Source organism: Spea bombifrons, chromosome 3 (genome assembly GCF_027358695.1).
Source record: "Spea bombifrons isolate aSpeBom1 chromosome 3, aSpeBom1.2.pri, whole genome shotgun sequence".
Lineage (NCBI taxonomy): Eukaryota > Metazoa > Chordata > Amphibia > Anura > Pelobatidae > Spea > Spea bombifrons.
This window is the reverse complement of record NC_071089.1, coordinates 14,342,510-14,364,298: the sequence shown is the minus strand read 5'-3', so window position 1 is coordinate 14,364,298 and position 21,789 is coordinate 14,342,510. Positions and strand designations below refer to the sequence as shown.

Genomic DNA, 21,789 nt, shown 5'->3' with positions numbered 1-21,789 from the left:
TTAACAGACCTCCGGCTCCCTTGAGTGATTTTAAGCCGGGTTCAACCCGGCTTAAAATCACTCAAGGGAGCCGGAGGTCTGTTAATGACCTCCGATACCGCTCCCTTGTGATCTGCGCGGCAACAGCTGTTGTGCGCCGGGGTTTCTTGTCAGATCCCGGCGCACAACACTGAAGCCGCGCCCACCGCTGTCCGTGCCCTCTGAACCAGGAAGAAGACAGAACTGAAGAAGAGGAGCGAAGAGGAGGAAAAGAAGCTGAAAGAAGAAAGGAAAGGTAGGAAAGCATTAAGTGAGAGTGGATTGGTGTATATGTGTGTGGATTGGTGTATATGTGTGTGTGGATTGGTGTATATGTGTGTGTGGATTGGTGTATATGTGTGTGTGGATTGGTGTATATGTGTGTGTGGATTGGTGTATATGTGTGTGTGGATTGGTGTATATGTGTGTGGATTGGTGTATATGTGTGTGGATTGGTGTATATGTGTGTGGATTGGTATATGTGTGTGGATTAGTGTATATGTGTGTGGATTTGTGTATACGTGTGGATTGGTGTATATGTGTGTGGATTGGTGTATATGTGTGTGGATTGGTGTATATGTGTGTGGATTGGTATATGTGTGTGGATTAGTGTATATGTGTGTGGATTTGTGTATACGTGTGGATTGGTGTATATGTGTGTGGATTGGTATACGTGTGGATTGGTAGGTGTGTTGATTGGTAAGTGTGTGAGAGTGATGGGTGTTATGCTGTACCATTTCCAATGTCTTTTTCATGATCTAATTATGCTCTAAAAGTACATCATAACTCCCATCACTCTCAATTTTTTCCCAATATAAGACATACCCCGAAAGTAAGACATAGTGGGGCTTTTAGGGATAAAAAGAAAGTAAGACACTGTCTTACTTTCGGGGAAACACGGTAGTGTCAAAACGGGATTTCCAGTTCTAGGCATTAAGCTGAAGTCTTACAGGTTGTGGCTACTAAAGGCTAGATTAGTTTTCAAATGAAACAACACATATAATTCTCAATACTGTGTAAAGACCCTAATCACAAATCATTTTATAAAAGCTAGTACTGGCCATCTTATCCTTGTATTTAATATAACAATATATAACGTTTAATAATAAAGTTTACTATTATTACTACATATTTTTCTTAGAGAGAGTCATATGAATGAAACTAAGGTGAAATATATTAAAGATAAAATATGCACATATATTTACAACATATTTTAGCTGCACATTCCTCTCTCATTTAAACCGAGTTAAGGTAAAATGTATGAACAGATATGCACACATAAACATTATAATTATATGTGCATATTTTTCTTACGTACACTTTACCTTCATTCTTTTTAAATTACTCTTCTTAAGTAATACAATAAAAAATTGTGTTATGCGTGTCCGTTTCTGCTGTGAAACTACTAAGGTTCTGTAGAAAAAGAAAATAATAGTTGTTTAAATGTAAAAATGCAAAATCCAAAAATTAATCTGGCAGGAGAGCTGTGTTTCAGCTCCTTGACTTCATTATACATCATGAAGGGTCTTCCCCAGTGAGCTTCTGCTGCAGGAAGAGATTGGCCCTGTATAATGTATAGTTAATTCGGTGAGATTTCTTCTAATTACCATTATACTGGGTCATATCAAATCTTTTTCTCTAGAGCCTTGCCAGTGTTTGGCCTTTGTTACGTATTACAAAGTCAGCAAGTTGAAACCACAGCTCTCCTTGTCAACTCTGCCTTTATTGAATAGATCCCATAGTGTTAAAGATAACCATCAAAGCGAAATAAAGATTGCTTAGTCTTCTAGCTGACTTTATTCCCCAAATACAGTCCTTGCTTCCAGCCTGTACTTGCTGATGATATGATAGTAAGGACCAGAAAGGAATATGCAGCTCCCAATAGTTTTTAACATTTCCGAATATGAATCTCTTAAAAGTTTTTGGCATAGCAGCCTTAACGTAAAAAAAAATCTTAATGTTTAAAATTAAACTTCATGTATCTTATTTCATCATATTTTAAATTATATTTTTAATTTTAATAATTATGTTATTTCAAATTATAGGCAAACACTTGCAAATGTTGTTTCCATATGGTAATATTTAATATTCTACTAGTATAGAATTGTATTAATGCGCAAATTAGTTCCTTGGGGATGATATCATGCTGAAATACAAGCTGGAGTGTAATGTTTCTCTATTTCTTTTTTGAAAGAGAGAGACTGGGAGATATATATATATATATATATATATATATATATATATATAATTATAGAAAAAATATAATTTCTATAATAATCGTGTCCCTCATTTTTCTAGAAAAGACTCTTATTTTGTGAGAGTGCTGTAGAAAAATTAGATCTTCCCTTTTTTAGGAATATTCAAGACTCCCTGTGGGCAGTGATAAAGGAAATTCGAAGTCTTTTATAAAGGTTTATTTCTTGCGAGGACAAAGAAGGACACAGCATTAATTAAAAACAGATGGTATTAGCAGGCAGTCTGTATAATGTAGAGTAGGTTTTTTGGGAGAGATTAAAGACATATAGACATAGACTTATGCATGTTTTGATTGGATCGTTCCTTGGCCACGGAAGAATCAAAAAAGACCCTCTAAGAGTTCTGTCTCATTATAACAAACACGTTCCACATGCTCATCTTTTACCCGTAGCTAGATCCTGACCTAGACTGACTAGTCCAAGGCCTAGGGTGGCAAGTCCAGGAGGGCGCCATTCCTTCCATGGTATCCCGCTGTTAAATAGGTTAATTACAAGGGAGATTTTTGCGCCTTTAAGTCATGGAGCGCAGGGATATGATGTCATAATCTAGTGCACCAGTGGCGGCCAGGTCAGTCCTAGGGCAGCACCCAAGGTAATTATAGATCTGCTTAACATGAACATGTGAAACAAAGAAAATATGGATTTCATATAATGGTTATATGTAGCTAGATGAAGTAACTTTTCATAGCATATTTTATACCCACCTATGATAACCATTGAAATGACTCTTTGCAATTCTATACGCACCAAGAATAAATTGCATTTTAGCAGGGCAGCGTAATAACTTTTCAAATGAAGGAAATGCACTTTATAGCGGTCCAATCTGACCTTCTAGTAATAAGTTATGATAAAAAAAAAAATGATTGACTTCTTTTGTCGGGCTTACAAAAAGATTGAATTGAACAGTTTGACCTTTTCCCCACTTTTTTTCCTGGCTCCCATATAATATGCTGTGCTGCTGAGTTACCAAGAAAGAAGCTGTAACAGCCTAACTTTTCTTGTAACTGTCTCACATGCTGTCGTCCCTTCATTTTAATCCCAGACTTTAGCGCGGTATGATCGATACAACGTCTAGTTTCCCAGTAAACAAAAAACAGCGTTTTAATAAGTTCATTATGTACTATTGACCCTGTGCACCAATCTTTTTTCTTATTATTAAATTTAGGAATGCCTTTCAAGCTAATGAAACTTTATTTATGGCCGGCGTACACACACTTCCTGTCTGATAGACAGATGCCTTCAGCCAAATTCCTCTCAACTTTAATGCCTAAGATATTTTTAACGCCACATAAAGAGGTTAAAACCTCTTTCTACTAGCTTATGTATCTTCTACGTATATATTGATGTAATATTTTGCTGCAATCCATATAACTTGTTACGTATATTAGAAAGTCTCTAAATGGGCCTTGTTTTCGCAAGCGAGGGAATGAACTTACTTATAATGCAGTGAATGCAAGCAATATCACGCTACAAATTTTGACAGGAATTGGGTTTTATTTTCTTATTGCCTTACCAGTCAAGATGATTCCTGCTGGACAACAAATATATGTCTTCTATTAGGCTTTATGCACATCTGTCGCTTGCTTGTATATTAACACTGACGTGCATGAATATTGCCTTAACCCTTCCAAAGCCGGTAGGTTTCTCAATAGATTGACAACCAATGCATTATGTAACCTACTGGTCACCAGAGTGTTAAACCATTTGCCAGCACAGACGCCTTACAAAAATATTGTATTTAAACAAAATGAGTGCAAACAGTTTAATCTGTATATTGTGTTGCTCTTTGTCTGTCTAGTGCGGTGCACTTCTTTGATGGATAATATCATAAATAAGCACGATCCCTTTCAAAGATGTTTTTTTTATTAGGATTAATTTTGTCTATAAATCCACGTTAATCCAGAAAAACAAATACGTTGAAACAATACATGGAACATTGTCTAATTTTCCAGGGTTATTTTATTCCCATTACAATTCACATAAAAAAGGAATAAATACATCAGAGACGTTCCTTATATTTGAGATTTTGGTCAACTACTGCACTTGCAAAATAACCACAATTTTCAGACTAACTACACATCTTTTAAGATAAAAAGATATAAATGGAAAAAAAATCACCATGCGCCTTAAAAACAAAAAAGTTGTATTTTTTTTTTTACTTTAACCCCTTTGGAGCCAACTGTGTGTTCTAGAGACATGTTCAGGATTGGATTTTTGCCTTTTAACTGTAGAATACATACAGCACAGAGTGAACAGATTGTATAACAGTGATATCTGGGTGATCTTTGGGGTTTGACCAGTCTGTAAACCCCTTGATGCAGGGAATAGATATTTTTTGCCCTGAATACCCCAAACTTTAATGTCCTTTGTCTCCCCGCTTTCATACAATTTCTACATAAATGGTCATTAAAGCTGGCATGCTTCGTAACTCAGCCCACATATGCTAGGCTCTGTCCCAAGAAAAGCAGAGACGGAGGTACTCCAGGGTAGTCAGACGTGTACGTAAGCAAGTGCCAAGAACAGTTAATTGTATCTGATGTTTATATCGAGGCCAGGATTTTAGGATAACCAAACCTGAGCACATTGGTTACATCACTTGTACTCAAACAAGAACATATCGAACTCCATGTCAGTATGTGGCCCTCAGTGCTTCATTCTTTTTTGCTTAGGTATCACCGCAACTAGATAAATATAGCATGTTATTATTATTCTTAATAGCACTGCTTTCTCTGTTAGTTTGTACTCGTAATAATAATAGTATAGGTGTGCGTCATTAAACAGATGGTGGTGAGGGTGGTGAAAGTTAGCATAGTGATATTGTCTTAAAAAACCCTTCCTTTAAATGAAATCTTACAGCATAACTATGAGCATGTATATTTTTCTTTATAGGAACAGACATTTAACCAATTATTCGTAGTTAAGTATTTTCCAGGGATCGGTTAATATATAGTACAATTTTGTGTTTTTTTTACAATATTTCAAAGCATACTTTTCCTTTGATATAAAATCACCATATTAGTTTCTATTACCTTATCATTTGGTTGCATTTAAATTGACTTAATTTTTCACTTAATGTTTACTAGTGTAATTTTTAAAATTGCGTTTGTGTCAAGTATTTTATTAAAAGTTTGCTATTTATGATATACTATATACCACTAAAAATGATGCTAATGGAAATCTAGTTTTTCTGATGTTCTCTTGGAAAGTACACTATCTCGCCCTTCCCTTTGATTTCATGAGCATATTTCAATCAAAGCTTAACCCCAATGGAGAGAAATAATTGCGTGAGTGATGTGTAATAAATGGCATGAGACCTAACATTCTTGTTCTGTCATTCCAATCAAAACTATTCCCTTAGGAATATCAGTAGCACTGGAAAGAAATCTAACATACAGATTAACGCACAATCCTTCTCCTATAGACGTCCAACTAGGGCTTCATTTGTAATGGTAATTTCATGACATCAGTCTGGAAATGAAAGGACCCAAATGATAAATTTCAGGTTGCATTTCTTTTCATGTCACTAGGACCCAAGCCAGGTTTTACTTGGAACTTGCATTTTTGGAAAAAAACGGGCCAAATTCACACTGGTATTCACGTATTGAAATCCACTGAATGCTTAAGTACCTTCCCATCAAATTTATCGGATGCATTGTTTTTTGTTATTTTTTATTAAAACATTGTGGGCTTTTTTATCTGGATAAAACCATATTTCACTTGTGTAGCTTTTCACAATGTTTAAAACTTAATTTTAATGTATGAATTTTTTTTTTTTGACCCACAAAGCAAAAACTCTATGGTAGTTTATGTCATATTTGACAGCACAAAGCCCTTGGTTTGCAGTGTTTCCAAAAAGTAGGGCACTGACGTTTTTTCCAAGAATTTCAAAGTTCTTCTCTATTGAACATCTTAATGAGAATATGGTATAAAAATAACCGCGTAGTCCTTTGCTGTTGTCTTTTTCTGTCTTTTCTGTCCTTTCTCAAGTCATAACTTGATGAAAAGGTATATTTCATAATTGTTTTCAATTTTGTGTTTGACTTCCTCAAGATTTTACCCCACCGGATTATCTTGGTTATGGGTTGTATGGTAATCCTTCAGTACTAAAGGGTTAAAAGATATTCTTGATCAGTCAGTCCTAAAGTAAGGAATTTGTCTTAGATGACGAAGAAAAGGTATGCCGACTGACCATGTATTTATTGTTTAAATTATGGTTACTGTTGTAATTGGGGCAATAACATCTCTAAGCATTCACAGAGTCTTTCTTCAAACTATTCAAAAAGATTGTTTTCAAGTGAAATATGTTTTTTGAAGAGGTTACACATGATAAATTAGCAGGAAAAAAACCAATGTCATTGAATCTATTGTGTAATGTGTGTTTCTCGGTGTATTGTAATGCTTGAGAGTTGCTTTTGATGCCTTTATCCCTGCTCATACTTATAAACAAGCACCTCTAAATTTAAAGATTTCAGAAGAACAGTGTCACATTTGGAATGTTCAATTAACAAGAACGATTGAACTAGATCAATATCAAAATGCTACTGAAATACCTTTTGTCAAATCCTTATTCCATGACAGTCAACCGCGATACAATTTTTCTTTTGATTTCATACAACGTGCGATGCATTTGTCCCATGTGATTTTTTGAATCTTGTGGATGAAAATTCCTTTTTTCTCACTAGCAATTAGCTTTGTCAGTTCTACTTTACATGGATGCACTGATAGTAACAACATCCAAAGACTGTATTAAGATCTGTGACCTTTCATAAATGACTAACCTGGATTAAGATGTTGGATGTATCCGGAAAAATTAAATATGTGACATCCGAACATGTTTAACTAGATAATAACAAATACCAAAAACACTGATTTCTTGTAAAGGCACTATCTGATGCTTAAATATGTTTTTGGGGTGTGTCTATTAACTTAATTTTAATAACCTAATTCAAGTGCAGAATTCTAATTTTCAATTAACATAGGAATAATTTTGTTTGCTAAAATAAAATAAATGAATGAATGAAAAGTCTGAAACATTGATATGTTGTAGGTACAATTTTTTAAAAATCCAAATTTCAAAAAGTCATGTGGCAACTGTATAGCTCAAGCTTTAAGTATTAACTTTTAACCTTTGACCTTACAGATTTTAACCAATGAAATGTCTCTTTAAACTTTAAAGGAAACAATGATAACGAACGCCTGGCGATTGCTAGACAGCGAATTCCATATCGACTTGGTCGAGTAGTTGATGATTGGCTACTCGACAAAGGTAAAAAAACATTGATTAAAACTTCAAATAAAAATAATTTGAACATAACCAAATAGCATTTGATTGGAACGCTAATAAACCTATAAACTAAATTATCAGTAAAACTAAATTAAAAACATTTAAAACTGTAAAATGTAGACAGTAATATATGCATACAATGTCTAATAATTTACATATCTTTTTAGAAACATCAGATGTTTAATAATCGTACCCTGTTAACGTAAGGTTAAAGGGACTGTAAATGCAACCACTAACTCAATCTATGAAGGCAACTCATAGATAACTTTAACCAAACATTCTAAATCATTCATAGATATTCATTTCCTGTTCCAGCATCTAAATTATTAACTAAAATATATGTAGTTTTCATATCTTTCTTATGGTCTTGAAAAAATATTGGATTAAACCACGGGTATTCTAAATAGTGGGCAATATGAATTGCCAATCAAATGAAGTCCCTTTAACATTTGCACCCTTTGAAGGTTTTTCTTTTTTTTTTTTTTAGAAAACCTTAATCAAAACCAGAATTTAAAAATTATGTGCATGCTTCTCATGTGCAGAAACAAATCTGCTTAAAAATGAATTTGTGATATTTATAATACTTGTAATGTTTGAGGCTTTTTTTTTTTTGTTTAGTTAAATTGTTCTACAAATTTACATTGGTATGTGTATCATTACTGAAATCGCCTTTTCATCTGAAAACAACAAATAGATAGTTTTGCTAAATGCCAATCAATGCTATTTTGTGTCCTAAAGATAACAATGGGTTTGTTTCCTCTATGGATCGTAAAAATGAACATTATATCATGGGAACAAACATTCAAATACAAATTATATGAGCTGATTGATCAAGACTATCCAAGTCTACAAATACTTTTCCCATTGTGGCTTAAAAGAAATATTCAAAATAAACATATTATACCCACAATGGATCCGTCTATAATTATAATGACGCATGTCAACCACTCATCTTTGAATACAAGTCATTGTGATGTTAACAATGAAAGCAATCGCTAATACTATTAGAATATAGAATAATTCAATCAATATCCCTGATTGGCTTTTAAGCAAAGCAAGTCATTGAAGAATACAAATCATCACTGATAAATATGCATATCACAGTCATTTCATTATAAGCAATGAATTATGAGCCTAAGTTCAACCTTATAATTTATTGTCATTATTCACTCCATGAAATCTGTTGATCATCCTTCAAGAATATAGAGTTCACAATCAACATTTTCGCATGTATGTAATATTTTTTCACAGGGCGTCAACTCACAATCTTCAATAGCCAAGCGACAATTAAAATTGGAGGGAAGGAGCGAGGCCAACCATTTCAAGGCCAGCTCGCTGGCCTTTACTACAACGGCTTGAAAGTTCTCAACATGGCAGCTGAAAGCGATCCTAACATTGTGATTGAGGGGAACGTGAAACTTGTCGGAGAAGTGCCTTCATCTATGACCACCGAGTCCACTGCCACGGCTATGCAGTCAGAGATGTCCACATCGATTATGGAAACTACAACAACACTGGCTACTAGCCCTAGAAAGTCAAAGACACCTACAAGAGAACCTGTTGGTCAGGTTAGTACATTTCGGTTATGTTTCAGTTCTTTTTAATGATCTGTAAGCATTTCTTCTGCATTGTTATATTGTTTTAATGTATATTTATACGTGTAAAAGCTAAATGTACACACATGCATGTGGATTTATGAATGTTCCTCATAGAGGACCATTTCTAGCAACACATATTTGGATTTCTTTTTTTTAAATAGCAATTAATTAAATTAATGTATTTAATGTGTTTATTTTTAACCAAAGACAATAGTTGCAGGTAAATGTATAACTTTGATTGTATTATATCTATTGTAATGTATGTTCTTTTTTCAATTCTCAATAATACTGTGTATTCCTACCACAACAGATTTTACTGCACAACTATTAGAGACAGAAAGTGGTAAATTAGATAACAAAGCATCCATATAATTTTCAAGTTTATGTTTAATTTAATTGTAATTAATATAATTTTACTGGGAACACAACACATTTACCATGGATGTATATTAAGCACCCAGTCTTAATAGAAGCAGTGCAGAATCGTGCTAAAAATGGGTAAATATAAATTGTGAAGTGCATTCCTCAAGATCTTTAGTGGAAGTAGAAAAAAAACCCTTTTTTACATGTGCGGATAGTCCTTTCCAAGTGGACCTCAAAATGTGCTTTATTTACTATAATTAATAATCTGCTTATAAGGATATTAACCAAGGTCTGCTCTGGCCTCGGAGCCCATTATGTTTCTGGTGCTTAATGGAGTTTATCTGTGTAACAAGAGAAAACATTCCTTTGCAAATGTGTATTATTAGAACAAATGCACTGTGCGCACATTAAAACGCTTTGTTTACAGAAATTCAGTAAGGACCCCAGAATTTGGGCACTACCATTAACACTTAGTAGTCTATTTGATGTTAACTGCATAGGTTTTGCATCCTTTATATTTAAAGGGAAGGCAACAATATATATATTTATAATATTAATATCTATCTCTATCTATCTACCTATCTATCTCTCTCTCTCTCTATATATATATATATATATATATATATATATATATATTGTTGCCATCCCTTTAGATATCTATAACTATATATAATATATATGTGTGTCCAAGAGATGAAGCACACTCACGGGACTCCTAAATCAGGGAACAAAATCCAATCTTTTCATCCAATTCACGAATTACATCGGTGTTCAGGGCTATGACCGAGACCCTTTATCATTACCAGATAAATGGTCTCAGTAAGAGCCCGACACGATGTTATTTGTACAGGGATAGTTGTGTTTTAATGTACAGTACTATGTGCTGTAATTTTCTAATTATACGATGCATAATACTTATTAATTCATGATCCAGTCCAGACTTGATATTCAATGCGAGCCAGAGCAGGCCTAGCTGTCGGTTGTTGCAGATAGTTTCAATAAACGGCTCACAAAGAATGGCTGCTATTCCACCAAAAAAAAAGATTGTCATGGTGTTTTGTTTTCCTCAATCAAATGGAGCTTTCACTGATAACACAGAGACACTTAAATAGCAATTGCGATATACCCTGGGGGCATTGCATGTTTTGGAACAATGCAAACAGATTTTTGGCCAAGCAGAATTAATCTGGTTCCATTTCCAATTGAAAAGCTATGTGTGGTTGGTAAATCTTGAGGGCAAAATATGGGTGAAAGATGCATTTCTGTTTATGCTGAAGCAGTGACTTTGAAGAACATTCATCAAAATATTCTCACGACAGCCTTGGTTTGTGCCCCGTAACCTAAATAGAATAAAGACAGGCATCCAAGAAGCACAATATAGTCACTTTCACTTAATTTCACTTTCAAGGAAGGCGTTTTTATTCTTTTATCAAGGTGACCTCCGTATAGATTTTGTTAACTTTTGTATTACTTATAAGGTTAAAATATATATCATGTTAAGGGACCGTATTAAACTTGATAGAATAGTCAGTATCCAGCAGCACAGCCGGGAAATTTTTTTTTTTTGCCCATCTCAAAAAACGAGTGGAAAGTAACATGTTGACATATATGTTAAGTAACATCATGCAGCATGTGAGGTGGTGCTGTGTGCCATGTATCATCAGAACACCGCAGGTTTCAGCCATTTTTGCTTTTTTTATTACTTCTATTGGCATTACCGCAGAAGTAGGTGAAAAAAAGCCAACTTTTAGTGGTAAGTTTAGCAGAGGTGTTATTCTATATTTTGGCAAGTTTTATTCAGCAGTTCACTTGCTACCACGTTACTTATTTCCATTAATTTAGTGACAGTGAGGAGCAATGCTTCTGTTGCATACTTGTTGGACGGTGTCTCTTATAAGTGGAGGTGCAGTTATCCTTTTAGTTAGGGGTCCACAGTAGGCTGGTGAAGAATAAAGAGGGAGTATGCATAAAATCTGTCTGCAAAGTTGTAAAAAGTGAAAAAATCCAAAGTGTTGTTATTCCGATTTAATCAGGTTTACCAATTAACTTCTTCTGGAGACACTGAGGATATGTATCATGGAACTCAGTCATATATTAATACCTGGGGACTCTTAAAATTTTGCCGAGTGGCTCTGGGTAAAGCGCTGCTTCTCTGGGTCACTACGAGAATCTCCGGGTCGCGGGAGCAGCATTGCGGTTCACACCACTCCCCCTCCAATAATTGCGTGTTTCCCGCAACTTCAGTGAGACTGCCCAATGACATCACTGGGACCACCCGCAACATCAGCGGGACCCTCCTAACTGCATCCTGCAAGGAAGGGCTCTGGGTAGCCAGAGCCAGAAAGTTCCCAGGTGTGCATATATTGGTTACCCCTCCCAAACATTTACAGCATCGCACAATTAACCCCTTAAGGACAATGGGGTGGTCCCTAAACCCATTGAAAACAATGTACAGGCTTTGTCATTAAGGGGTTAAAAAAAGGCTGCTCATAAAAAATGTATTTTGCTTCGAGCATATATTATTCTTATCCAGCCTGCCTGCCACATTTATATTTTATACAGACACCTTTTCTTGATACAGTGCTCAGCTTAAAAATAAAACTAATAAATAATGAGTGGATTCTAGTTATTTCATCACTGACCTTACCTGGGTTATCTCAGCATCTTTCAGGATATTTCAACTGCCAGTTTATCCACAGGATTAACTAATTTTTGGAGATTGTGTGTATTTAGCTCTTTCCTGCAATAGATTGAACACAAATCCTTTTACAGCTTTATCTACAGAATAAATATGGGTAATGATATATATAGATAGATAGATATTAAAATATTACATATATATATATATATATATATATATATATACACATATACATACAGTATATATACATCTTATTTGTGAGCCAATGGAGCTGCTATATTAATCTCTTTGTTCAGCGTCTCCATGATTATTATTGTATTACCTGGAAACTTTCTTATTTAGCTGACCCTTAGAGGATTGAAATAGTAACCCTTTAATAGCCCAGAGATTTTATGTAGTGACTCTCCAAATTAGTTAACCAGATGACATACCAGTGCTCTTTGAAACCTTGACTTGTCATTATTAAAATATACACTTAATTGAGTCACTTGCATTCAAGCAGGGATATCAACCATAGCATACTGATAGAAAAAGCACTAATTGGGAGTCTTATGCATCACAGCCGTATGGAATAGCGAGGAGTCCGTTCCAGACTGTGTGACTCTGAGAATCGACTCCTTCCCCCTGAGATTAGGGCAAAAAACCTCTTAAGAGTTCCCATATATGATTATTATTCCTCCCAGTTAATGTCTCTCTTCCAGTTTTGTATGGTTCTGCTTGGTAAAAGGGTTAAAAGTGGGGTTAAAAAAGAGCGAACTTCAGACTGGGAAATAGAGAATAATAGATAATGTTCGTTTTGCCACATTGATACATCAATCACACTTTTAAACCACAAATACCTTAAAATGCTTGCACAAGTGGCTTAAAAAAAACAGTTCCTCTTTAAAGAAAAAAAATGAAATGTTTAATCTGACAGATATGAAACAACAATAGATATTGAATTAACATCTTCGACAATCTTCATAACAAAATAGGTTTCATTTGCAGCCTTCAGCTGCTTATAAATATGTATCCATTTCTACAATCTGTGGTATGCGTTATCACATAATTCTCGACAAATCAAATGCATTTCCTTATGTCTGAAATTACGAGGTAAAGCTGCGTATTCTTTTTATGTAAAATACCCACAGCTGAAAGTTTTCTCTCTCTTTCTATTTTTTTTAATCCTTATATTTACAAGTGCATCAATTCCTAGTAATGAAGGCATTTTAATTTTTTAGCAATTGTATGCTTTTTAGTAGTCAATTCATCTATAACAATATACAGTAAATATTTCTGATCTCGTTTAAGTTGTTTTTTTTTTTTTTTTTTTTACATTTCAATAAAAATAATGACGGCATAAGATACCCATAAAGACAAGTCTATTCGGGAAAGGCGGTTTCGCAAGCTGCCATAATAATAATTGCTTGCATCTTTGCCTTTGTTCTTTCAAAACATCTTAATTGGTAATGTTGTTCCTTATATCTCATTCAGCCAAATCACTCTTCCTTTATAGCAAAAAACATAAAAAAGAAGGTGGGTATCTCCATCATATTTTCTAATAGAGACACTTATTGCTTTGTTAATGATGGATAATAAAATCATACATTAGATGGAATAAAAAAAAAATAATCCTTCTGCTATACACTTCCTGTAAATATATTCTTTATAATCGTTGGCGCACTGAATATTCTGCTCATTTTACACATAAGTATATCGAAATCTTTTATGTCGCCATAAAGTAACGCGGCAAAACCATTGCAGACTGTGCTTAACTATGAATATTTCAGCCAATAAAACCTATTCAGGAACATTTAACACTGAAAGATATTAGCGCTAGTGGTAACAATACATTCGTTTTCATGGTTGATAGGCATTCCCGATACTAAAGTCATGATTGTGGTCATCTGGTCCAACAAATGTTGTATGGGAGTATAACTCGGCAGTGGATAGTAATATAAATAACATTTGAGAATATAATAATGTGAACAGAGCTTGGTTTTATTTTGAGTTTCTTCTTACGTAAAAGTTTTACTGTCGCTAGGTATTCATAACATTGCCCCTTTTATTATACTAGGTTTACTCTTAGCAGTGAAAGCAGATGTAAGATCTATTGAATAGGGCAACGCGTTCAACACTAAATCTCTATAATACAATTATAATATTAAATAAATTAGTATTTGACTTCTCACAACTAGTATGTCACCTCCTGAATGGCAACCATTTGGTGTATATTTATAGTATAATGGAAACATTCTTGTTGATATGAAGCAAATGTAGGTTGAATATAGGCATATAACATATATATCAGTGCAAAATAAAAAATATTTAAACATTTCTCTACACCACTTAAGAGGCAGGTCAGGCACGCAGTAGGCTGGCTAGTTGAGATATCAGCACTTATTAAGCCATGGAACAGACCTGGCAAACTGGGGATGGCCAGATGGCCTTGTGTTTGGGTAGATATAACTAAAAAGAGGTCGTAGGGATTGTAAAGAAATATCTTTCTTCACATGGATTCACTATCGAAAAACGTCATATGCAGTACATTAGTATGTGAGATTATTATATGGGAGTTATTTAAAATGGAAACATTTTGGACATTGCTGTTTATCTCATGGAGACATTTGCCATTAATATATTGTCCACTCATTTTGGATCATTACAATTCTGTAAGAGATGTTCATGAAAAAATGGTTCAAATTATTTGTCATATGGCTGGCAGGTCATCAGTCCTCTCCAGGTCTGGGTAAGGATGCCAGGAGCGCAGTAGCTGCCAATGTCCAAACGAGATACGAGTTTCATTGTCTGCTGACAGTGTGATTTATTTATGTCGCTCATAACAAACCTGGATTCATCTGTGTGTTCTGATTTCAAACTTGACCATGAAATAAACTGATGGTAGATTCCTGTTTGATGCATATCTAAATACGGGAACTAAAACATAGGTATTCAGAAAATATGTATTCGTAATTTGTATCGGTGAAAATGGTTTGCTTGCTGTCAGACTTCCCCGATATTATCTGAAACTAGTGAATATACAACTAATCAAACACGAGACCTTATTATGAAATTACTAAAACACCAAAGTATATAAAATGTGTATACTTATTTTCCACTAAAAAGTACTTGCTCAATAATAGAACTAACCTTTAGTTATTAGTGATAATTGAAATAAAAATAGCCTCTTTTTGACAATTTGGGCTTTTTGGCACTATATTGGTTGTATTAACAGAGTCTTCAAATAATTATAACAAAATAATAAATAAACAGGATTAACCTCCAAGTCCCCATTGTTCAGTCCTGATCAAAAAGTACGGCAACTTAAAGGGATGTTACTCACCCTTAGCCAGTGTTGGATGCTGGCCTGGCTGACCTAGCTCCTCTGCCACAAAACCAATGGCACATCACCCCCAGTCTTGATGGGCAAGTTATAAGGGACACTTCTAATACCCCTAACTGGTCTATTTACACTGTGGAGAACTGTGCTTTTGACCACGAATATCCTGCTCAGCCGCAAGGCCAGGGACTGGGCAGCAAAGAGCACTGCCTGGCTTATGCCTAGGGCAGCACCAGTATAACTGGGTTTACAATAGCCCAATATTACTGAGTAACATGCAGAGACGGATTATTAAAGCTTCATCTACAGAACTTAATAAATTAATGTGCCAGCCCCAGGCCTGTTGGGCAGGTTTCCTTAACAGCTGATAGCAAGTCTTACCACCAGCATGAAGCTTGAGAAGACTTCCAACTGAGACGTAGTCTCCATTGGCTCGGATCAAACTGCAGCTGTCACAACAATGAACAAACAAAGAAAAGAAATGAAAAAGTGAAAAAGAAAGACAAGTAGGACAGGAATCATAAAAATACTGATGCTGCGGACACGTTCTGCTGCACTCTTCACGAGTAGCAAAAACACACCAACAAGGTTGGCGCAGGTGCACCCCAAATTCATTTGCTTAATCAACTTTAACAAATCACATAACTTATCTTATTTTAAACTCATCATTGACTTATAGCAAACATTTAAACTATGCCCTTCAGAGGTGCCCTTAGAGCATACCCTAGTCCTAATGGACCATTTGGGCCTTCTTTCTCATTTGAGGTCTACAGAGAAATGTCCTTTTAAACAAACAGAAAATAATAATGAAAATATATATATATATATATATATATATATATATGTTTGAGAAATGAAGTGAAAGGTCTGAATCTTGGAAAACATTTGTTTAATTTGCCTTGTGCTGGCATGTATATCACTGTTTAGTGTGATTTACTGAAGTAGATGCATCCACAATGTGTATTATGACAAAAAACGCAAAAAGTATGGAAAGACAAAACTGATATTTTAATATGTAGAAAACGTGTTTTTATGGATGACGGCTGCTATAATTAGGGTAATCAAACTACAGTACAATAATGCTCCAAATGAATTTATGTTTCCCTTGGATAGTGTCCTTTCCTTACAATCACGCTTGATGAGTTTAAGGCCAATTCTGTGGCTTTTACAGTTACTATATCTAAATAATTATAAAACATTCAAATGATCTCAAACTTTTAAAATGCATCATTAATTACAGAAAAAACACATAAATTACATAAATAATTTCTATCCTTGTTTCTCCAAGGAACACCCACCATATTCTGGAAAAGATGTTGATTGTAATGGTCATTTAATACTCACATAGCAAAAGTACAACATGAAGGTATTTAGAGACCTTATTATAAGGCTCTTTATTCTTCAACAGTTGGTTACGCTGTCTCAGCTACGCGCCCTAACCTTAATTTATTGCAGCGTTTTTACGACTAAAGCCATGTTTGAAACAACAGAATAACTTCCATAGAAGTCAAAGAGAATGTTTTGCATTCTTTTGTATTTATGTATTGCTGACCATTACCCATGAACATTGACGTAACTGGCACATTATAAATTATATATATTTATATATAAATATATAAACAGTATATTAACCATACTAAACTCATGTCATGTTTGGCCTTTACTAAGATTTAAGGGAAATAAATAAAAAAATATTATTTAAAAAATGAATAATTATTATTATTTTAATAATGGTATTTCTAACCTTGGTGTGTGTCTCTTATGTTCAACTTTACGTTACAAGGTGGTAGATTTACACATTTGCCTGGCTCTCAGAAGGGAAAAGCGTCGGATGTAATGTTTTGTGATTTATTTTATGGTGTACAGATGGTGGGGTCTTTTTTGTGAACTGTTCTTGATCCTTGGGTTAGTTCGTCTTCATGTTTTCTTTTTCTTTTTTTTTATTCTTGAGAAACTAACACAAGCATCTGGATTTTCTGTGGCAGTAATTAGGGCAGGCTTACTGCCTGCTGTGCTGGAAAGTAGCTCAGAGACTTCTACACGAACAGATCCCAGGAAGAAATATAGGAAGCTCTGAGTGCTGATGCAGTGCTACCAGAAACACAAGAGGGGGTAATTGTACACACTAGTGTTAAGCTTGTCATCTGGATTGTTATTGCTCTCATCAAAACACTTTATCACACCTCAAAGGAGAATATGAGCAAGATAAATTGATTCATTTATGGAAGCAGCAAATATCTTGCTTATTCACATTATTTTTCTTTTAAAAAGTGAATTTTATGGATTGACAACTCCAATTGCTCTAAATAACGCATAAGCTCATAGTTGCGAGATGTTAAAAGCATAATAACTAGGCATGTCATCTTTACTCACATTTTTTGCAGTTTAAGTTTCAGTTTGCTTTGAAAGGTTCTCTCATTAGCTTATCCCATGGGAAAACGATTGTTGTTATGCATACATTCATTGGAAATGTACTCTACGCACTTGGCGCTTTCCATTCCAAAGGACGTGTACTGTCAAAGATGTTGAAAGGTAAATTATTAAAAAAAATAGGAAATAGAGGTTAAATAGAAGGAAAGTATTTAATTGCAATGATGAAGACGCAGTATTATTGTTGCTGTTATGTAAACCAGTATGTCATATACCTGTATCATAGGTAGCTAGACCATATAAGTGTGTGCCCATATACTAACTGTAAAGTTATTGAACCGTGGCCCCTTGCCATTCCAACTTGTATTTCAGCAGTTCTGTTATGTATTCTCAAAAGATGGGATGTAGGTTCTTAATATTTAAACGTCGGGGTGTCAGAACCTTTGAATATAGTGATATTCAGCTGGGACTGAAGCTTTAAGCTTCACAATTGGCTTTACGTAGGTACAGACCGGTATTGTTGGTTTTCCAGAGTAAAAAGATACTAATCTGGTAAATGAGATACCTATTTGGCTAACTGAATTGGGTTAGAAGAAAAGGTTACTTCAGTCTTTGCTCTTGGCATGTCGTTGAGTTCTTCAGACATGTCATATTATCGTTAGGTGTATTATTATATAGGTATCAATTATATTATAGGTATATATGTTATATAATTATATATATCACTATATTATTGTCATATAGCTTGTACTTGTAATAGAGTTCTGGTAACCAATAAGGGTATTATCTTCCCTAAATGTCACTAGGGTTTGTCAACATTTTATCTCACACAATATTCTATAGAAATAGGTGACCATACCATTATTTTAGATAGAACTTGGCTCGAAAATGCTTGCCACTTGGCTGCCCTACCAACATCGTAGCTCTGTAAATACCCACGGATACTCCTATACAGTACACCTATAAACTGTGATTAGCTAATAAAAGAGTATCACTATCATATTAAAGTAAAAAAAAAAGCGCTATTGTATTTGCTCATTTCTTGTGGATGACACCGTTCGCAATTGTAAGTAAATAAACACAGGAAGTTCTGAACAGGATTCTAATTCCACTAATAGATTTGCGAAAAAATACAGCACCGTTAACTGAATGACGATTACAATGGAAATAATGTTTGGAAAAGTGACGGAAAATTTTAGATATCAAGTAATAGCCCTGTTTGAGCCAGGAAACATTAATCAACGGTTTACCTAACTTAATTGACTCCCCTGCGCTCTGTCAGGGACGACCTTACTCATGATTTGTGTCCTCTGGAAGGAACCCACTCATCAATATTACCTCTGCTATCTCATCCATCACCCTGTAGCAGAGAATAAATGATGCCTTTTTGTCAGCTCCCAGTTATTGTTTGGCAATCACATTTGTGCATGTGTTTTGTAGAGGCTACTCGATAGCCAGAGTGAGCAAGTGTGGATTTATTAAAAAATATAATAGTATCAATAATAATAATAATAATAATATTCATAATAATTCTAAACTGTACCAAATCACAAAATCTGCTTGGAATGTCAGGGACTACTCAACAGTTCCGAAGCATTCATTTATTTTAAATTCAATAAATTTAAAAGAATAATATACTAATTATGTCAGATATAACTCTAAGCGCTTATGATGAGACAAAACCAAAACAAAAATATTTCAGAAATGCTCATTTCTGTGGAAATACAATGGAAATCATTGCTTGCTTTCTCCAGTGCCCATGTGCCGCACGGGATGATTCTTTCTATTCCCTTTGCTATCTTTGCTGAAAAAAAAGCCAGAGCTAGACTGTTGCAGAACAAAAGCAACCCGATAGGAAGCTACTTCTTCAATGATGTGTTTCTATGGCAACCCAGCATTGTAAAAAAAGGGAACAAACGCCAATTTTTATCTTAACTAAACTTTGTCAGAACAGTTACTAGAACTCAATATGAAATACGAAGGGAGTAGGCAAAGTGATTACAAGCAATGCAGTAACAATAGTGAAGCTCCAATATCATCAGGAGACCATACCGACTAAATGTCCTCCAAGAGCAACATGAACTAAGTGCTCTTGCGTATTAACCAAAAGTGCACTGTTTATTTTGTTTTTCCTCAGTAGTTTCAAACCATTAAATCTAAATTTAAGTAGTGTTTTATGCTTCTATAGCAACCACATAAATGGTAAGCACCTTCTGCTTGTGTCAGATGACTACAGACTTGACTTAATCTGGCCAGAATTCATGATCGCTAGAAACAACAAGGGTTTTGCATCTCCCCTAGTTAATTAAGAGATCTGTAGAAATATATGGAAAGAGGATAATATATATATATATATATATATATATATATACATACATATATACATATATATACCGTATTGGCTCGAATATAGGCCGCACTTTTTTCCCCCACTTTAAGAAGGTTTTCAGGATAAGAAGAACATAGTAGTACGCACCATTATTTGATTACATGCTGCTATGATGTCTATTCATCCACCCATTACCGTTTCTTCTATCAGTCTATTTATCTCTCCCTCTCATTGCTTGTCAGTCTATATACGTCTCATGTTTTACACTGATTCATTCTTATATCAATTTATTTCTAGAAAATGTGCGACTAATTAAAATTTTTTAATGGAATTTGATGACAGTGACGGTATGTAGATAACCACTGATTAACCAGTTTGGGTGCTGAGCTAGAAGCACACATTATGTGTATGGGTCTTGTAGTGTTATATGTATTTATACATTTTGCCTATATCATTTATTTCCCATAGATAGACTTAATAAATCACACGTACGTTTAAGAATCTGTTCTATAACTACCATTTCAAGCTGCATGACTGTTTCTAAGGATAATACATGTTGCCTCTTTAGAATCTCAGAGTGGTGTCTGGTAATGACTTGCTTTAAATGAACTTATTGTAGAATCATCAGAGCTTTCTGCTTCCAGCAAAAGCCTATTCCATAGCAAAGCTCATTTTAACATTTGAATCTCAGTACGTTTACTGTCTTATTCCCATACACGATATAAATCTCAACTGCTATGAATATTTTTTACGTCTGCGCCTATAAGCTTAAGATCAAGCAGAATCAGAAACACATTCTTTTTTGTCGTAATGTTAGCATTTTTTTTATCTGTTGTTTTATACATAAAATGTTATTTCATATATTTTACTACATATTTCAGTGATATGGAAGGTCTGTTGTGTTGACATTAGACACATAAACAGGAGACAATGACGAAGATGAACATTGTGTCCAATATTATTTCATCCAATATTATTATTTCATATAAATGCATTATTTAGTGTACTGAGTGAGCTTATAATTATTGCTGTGTTTGAACTGATAAAAAAATGATATTTATGGTTCATTTTAGATAATTTTTTACATTTTAAAAATAGGTGGTTTGAACAAAAAAAATAAACATGCCCATGTTATTTAAAGTAGAGAATCAAGATGGTGCATTTAACCAGGGATATTTTTAAAATGCATTTATAATGGTACTAATAGTAATACCGTATTGGCCCGAATATAGGCCGCACTTTTTTCCCCCACTTTAAGTCTTTAAAGTGGGGGTGCGGCCTATATTCGGGGTCTAGCGCCCGACGCCCGGGACATGCAGTCCCGGGCGCCGGGCAGGCAGCGGGGTTAGGATACAGATCCCCCGCAGCGGTGCAGGGGACCTGCATCCTACTGCCTGATACGCCGGTTGCCGGTGAACGTGCGCACGATGCATTCTAACCCCCCGACTTACCAGGGCAGACTCCCGGGTGTCTTGCAGGGCCGGCGGAAGACATCTACGCAATACGCGTATACAACTTCCGGTACCGGCACTTCCGCTGAGTTGTATACACGATGTGCATAGATGTCCCCCTCCGGCCCCGTAAGACACCCGGGAGTCTGCTCTGGTAAGTC

At 34.9% G+C, this 21,789-nt stretch overlaps 1 protein-coding gene across 6 annotated transcripts in view; it reads left to right on the top strand.

Annotated features, from left to right (window-relative positions):
• NRXN1 (neurexin 1) overlaps positions 1-21,789 on the top strand; it is a 632,749-nt gene that overhangs the window by 575,834 nt on the left and 35,126 nt on the right. For 4 of the 6 annotated variants that reach the window (XM_053459665.1, XM_053459664.1, XM_053459667.1 and 1 more), the window contains 2 exons: positions 7,450-7,539; positions 8,809-9,125. In XM_053459665.1, coding sequence (XP_053315640.1) covers positions 7,450-7,539; positions 8,809-9,125 — 407 coding nt within the window. The remainder of the gene's footprint in view (positions 1-7,449; positions 7,540-8,808; positions 9,126-21,789) is intronic. The other 2 variants (XM_053459669.1, XM_053459668.1) reach the window with 1 other exon arrangement.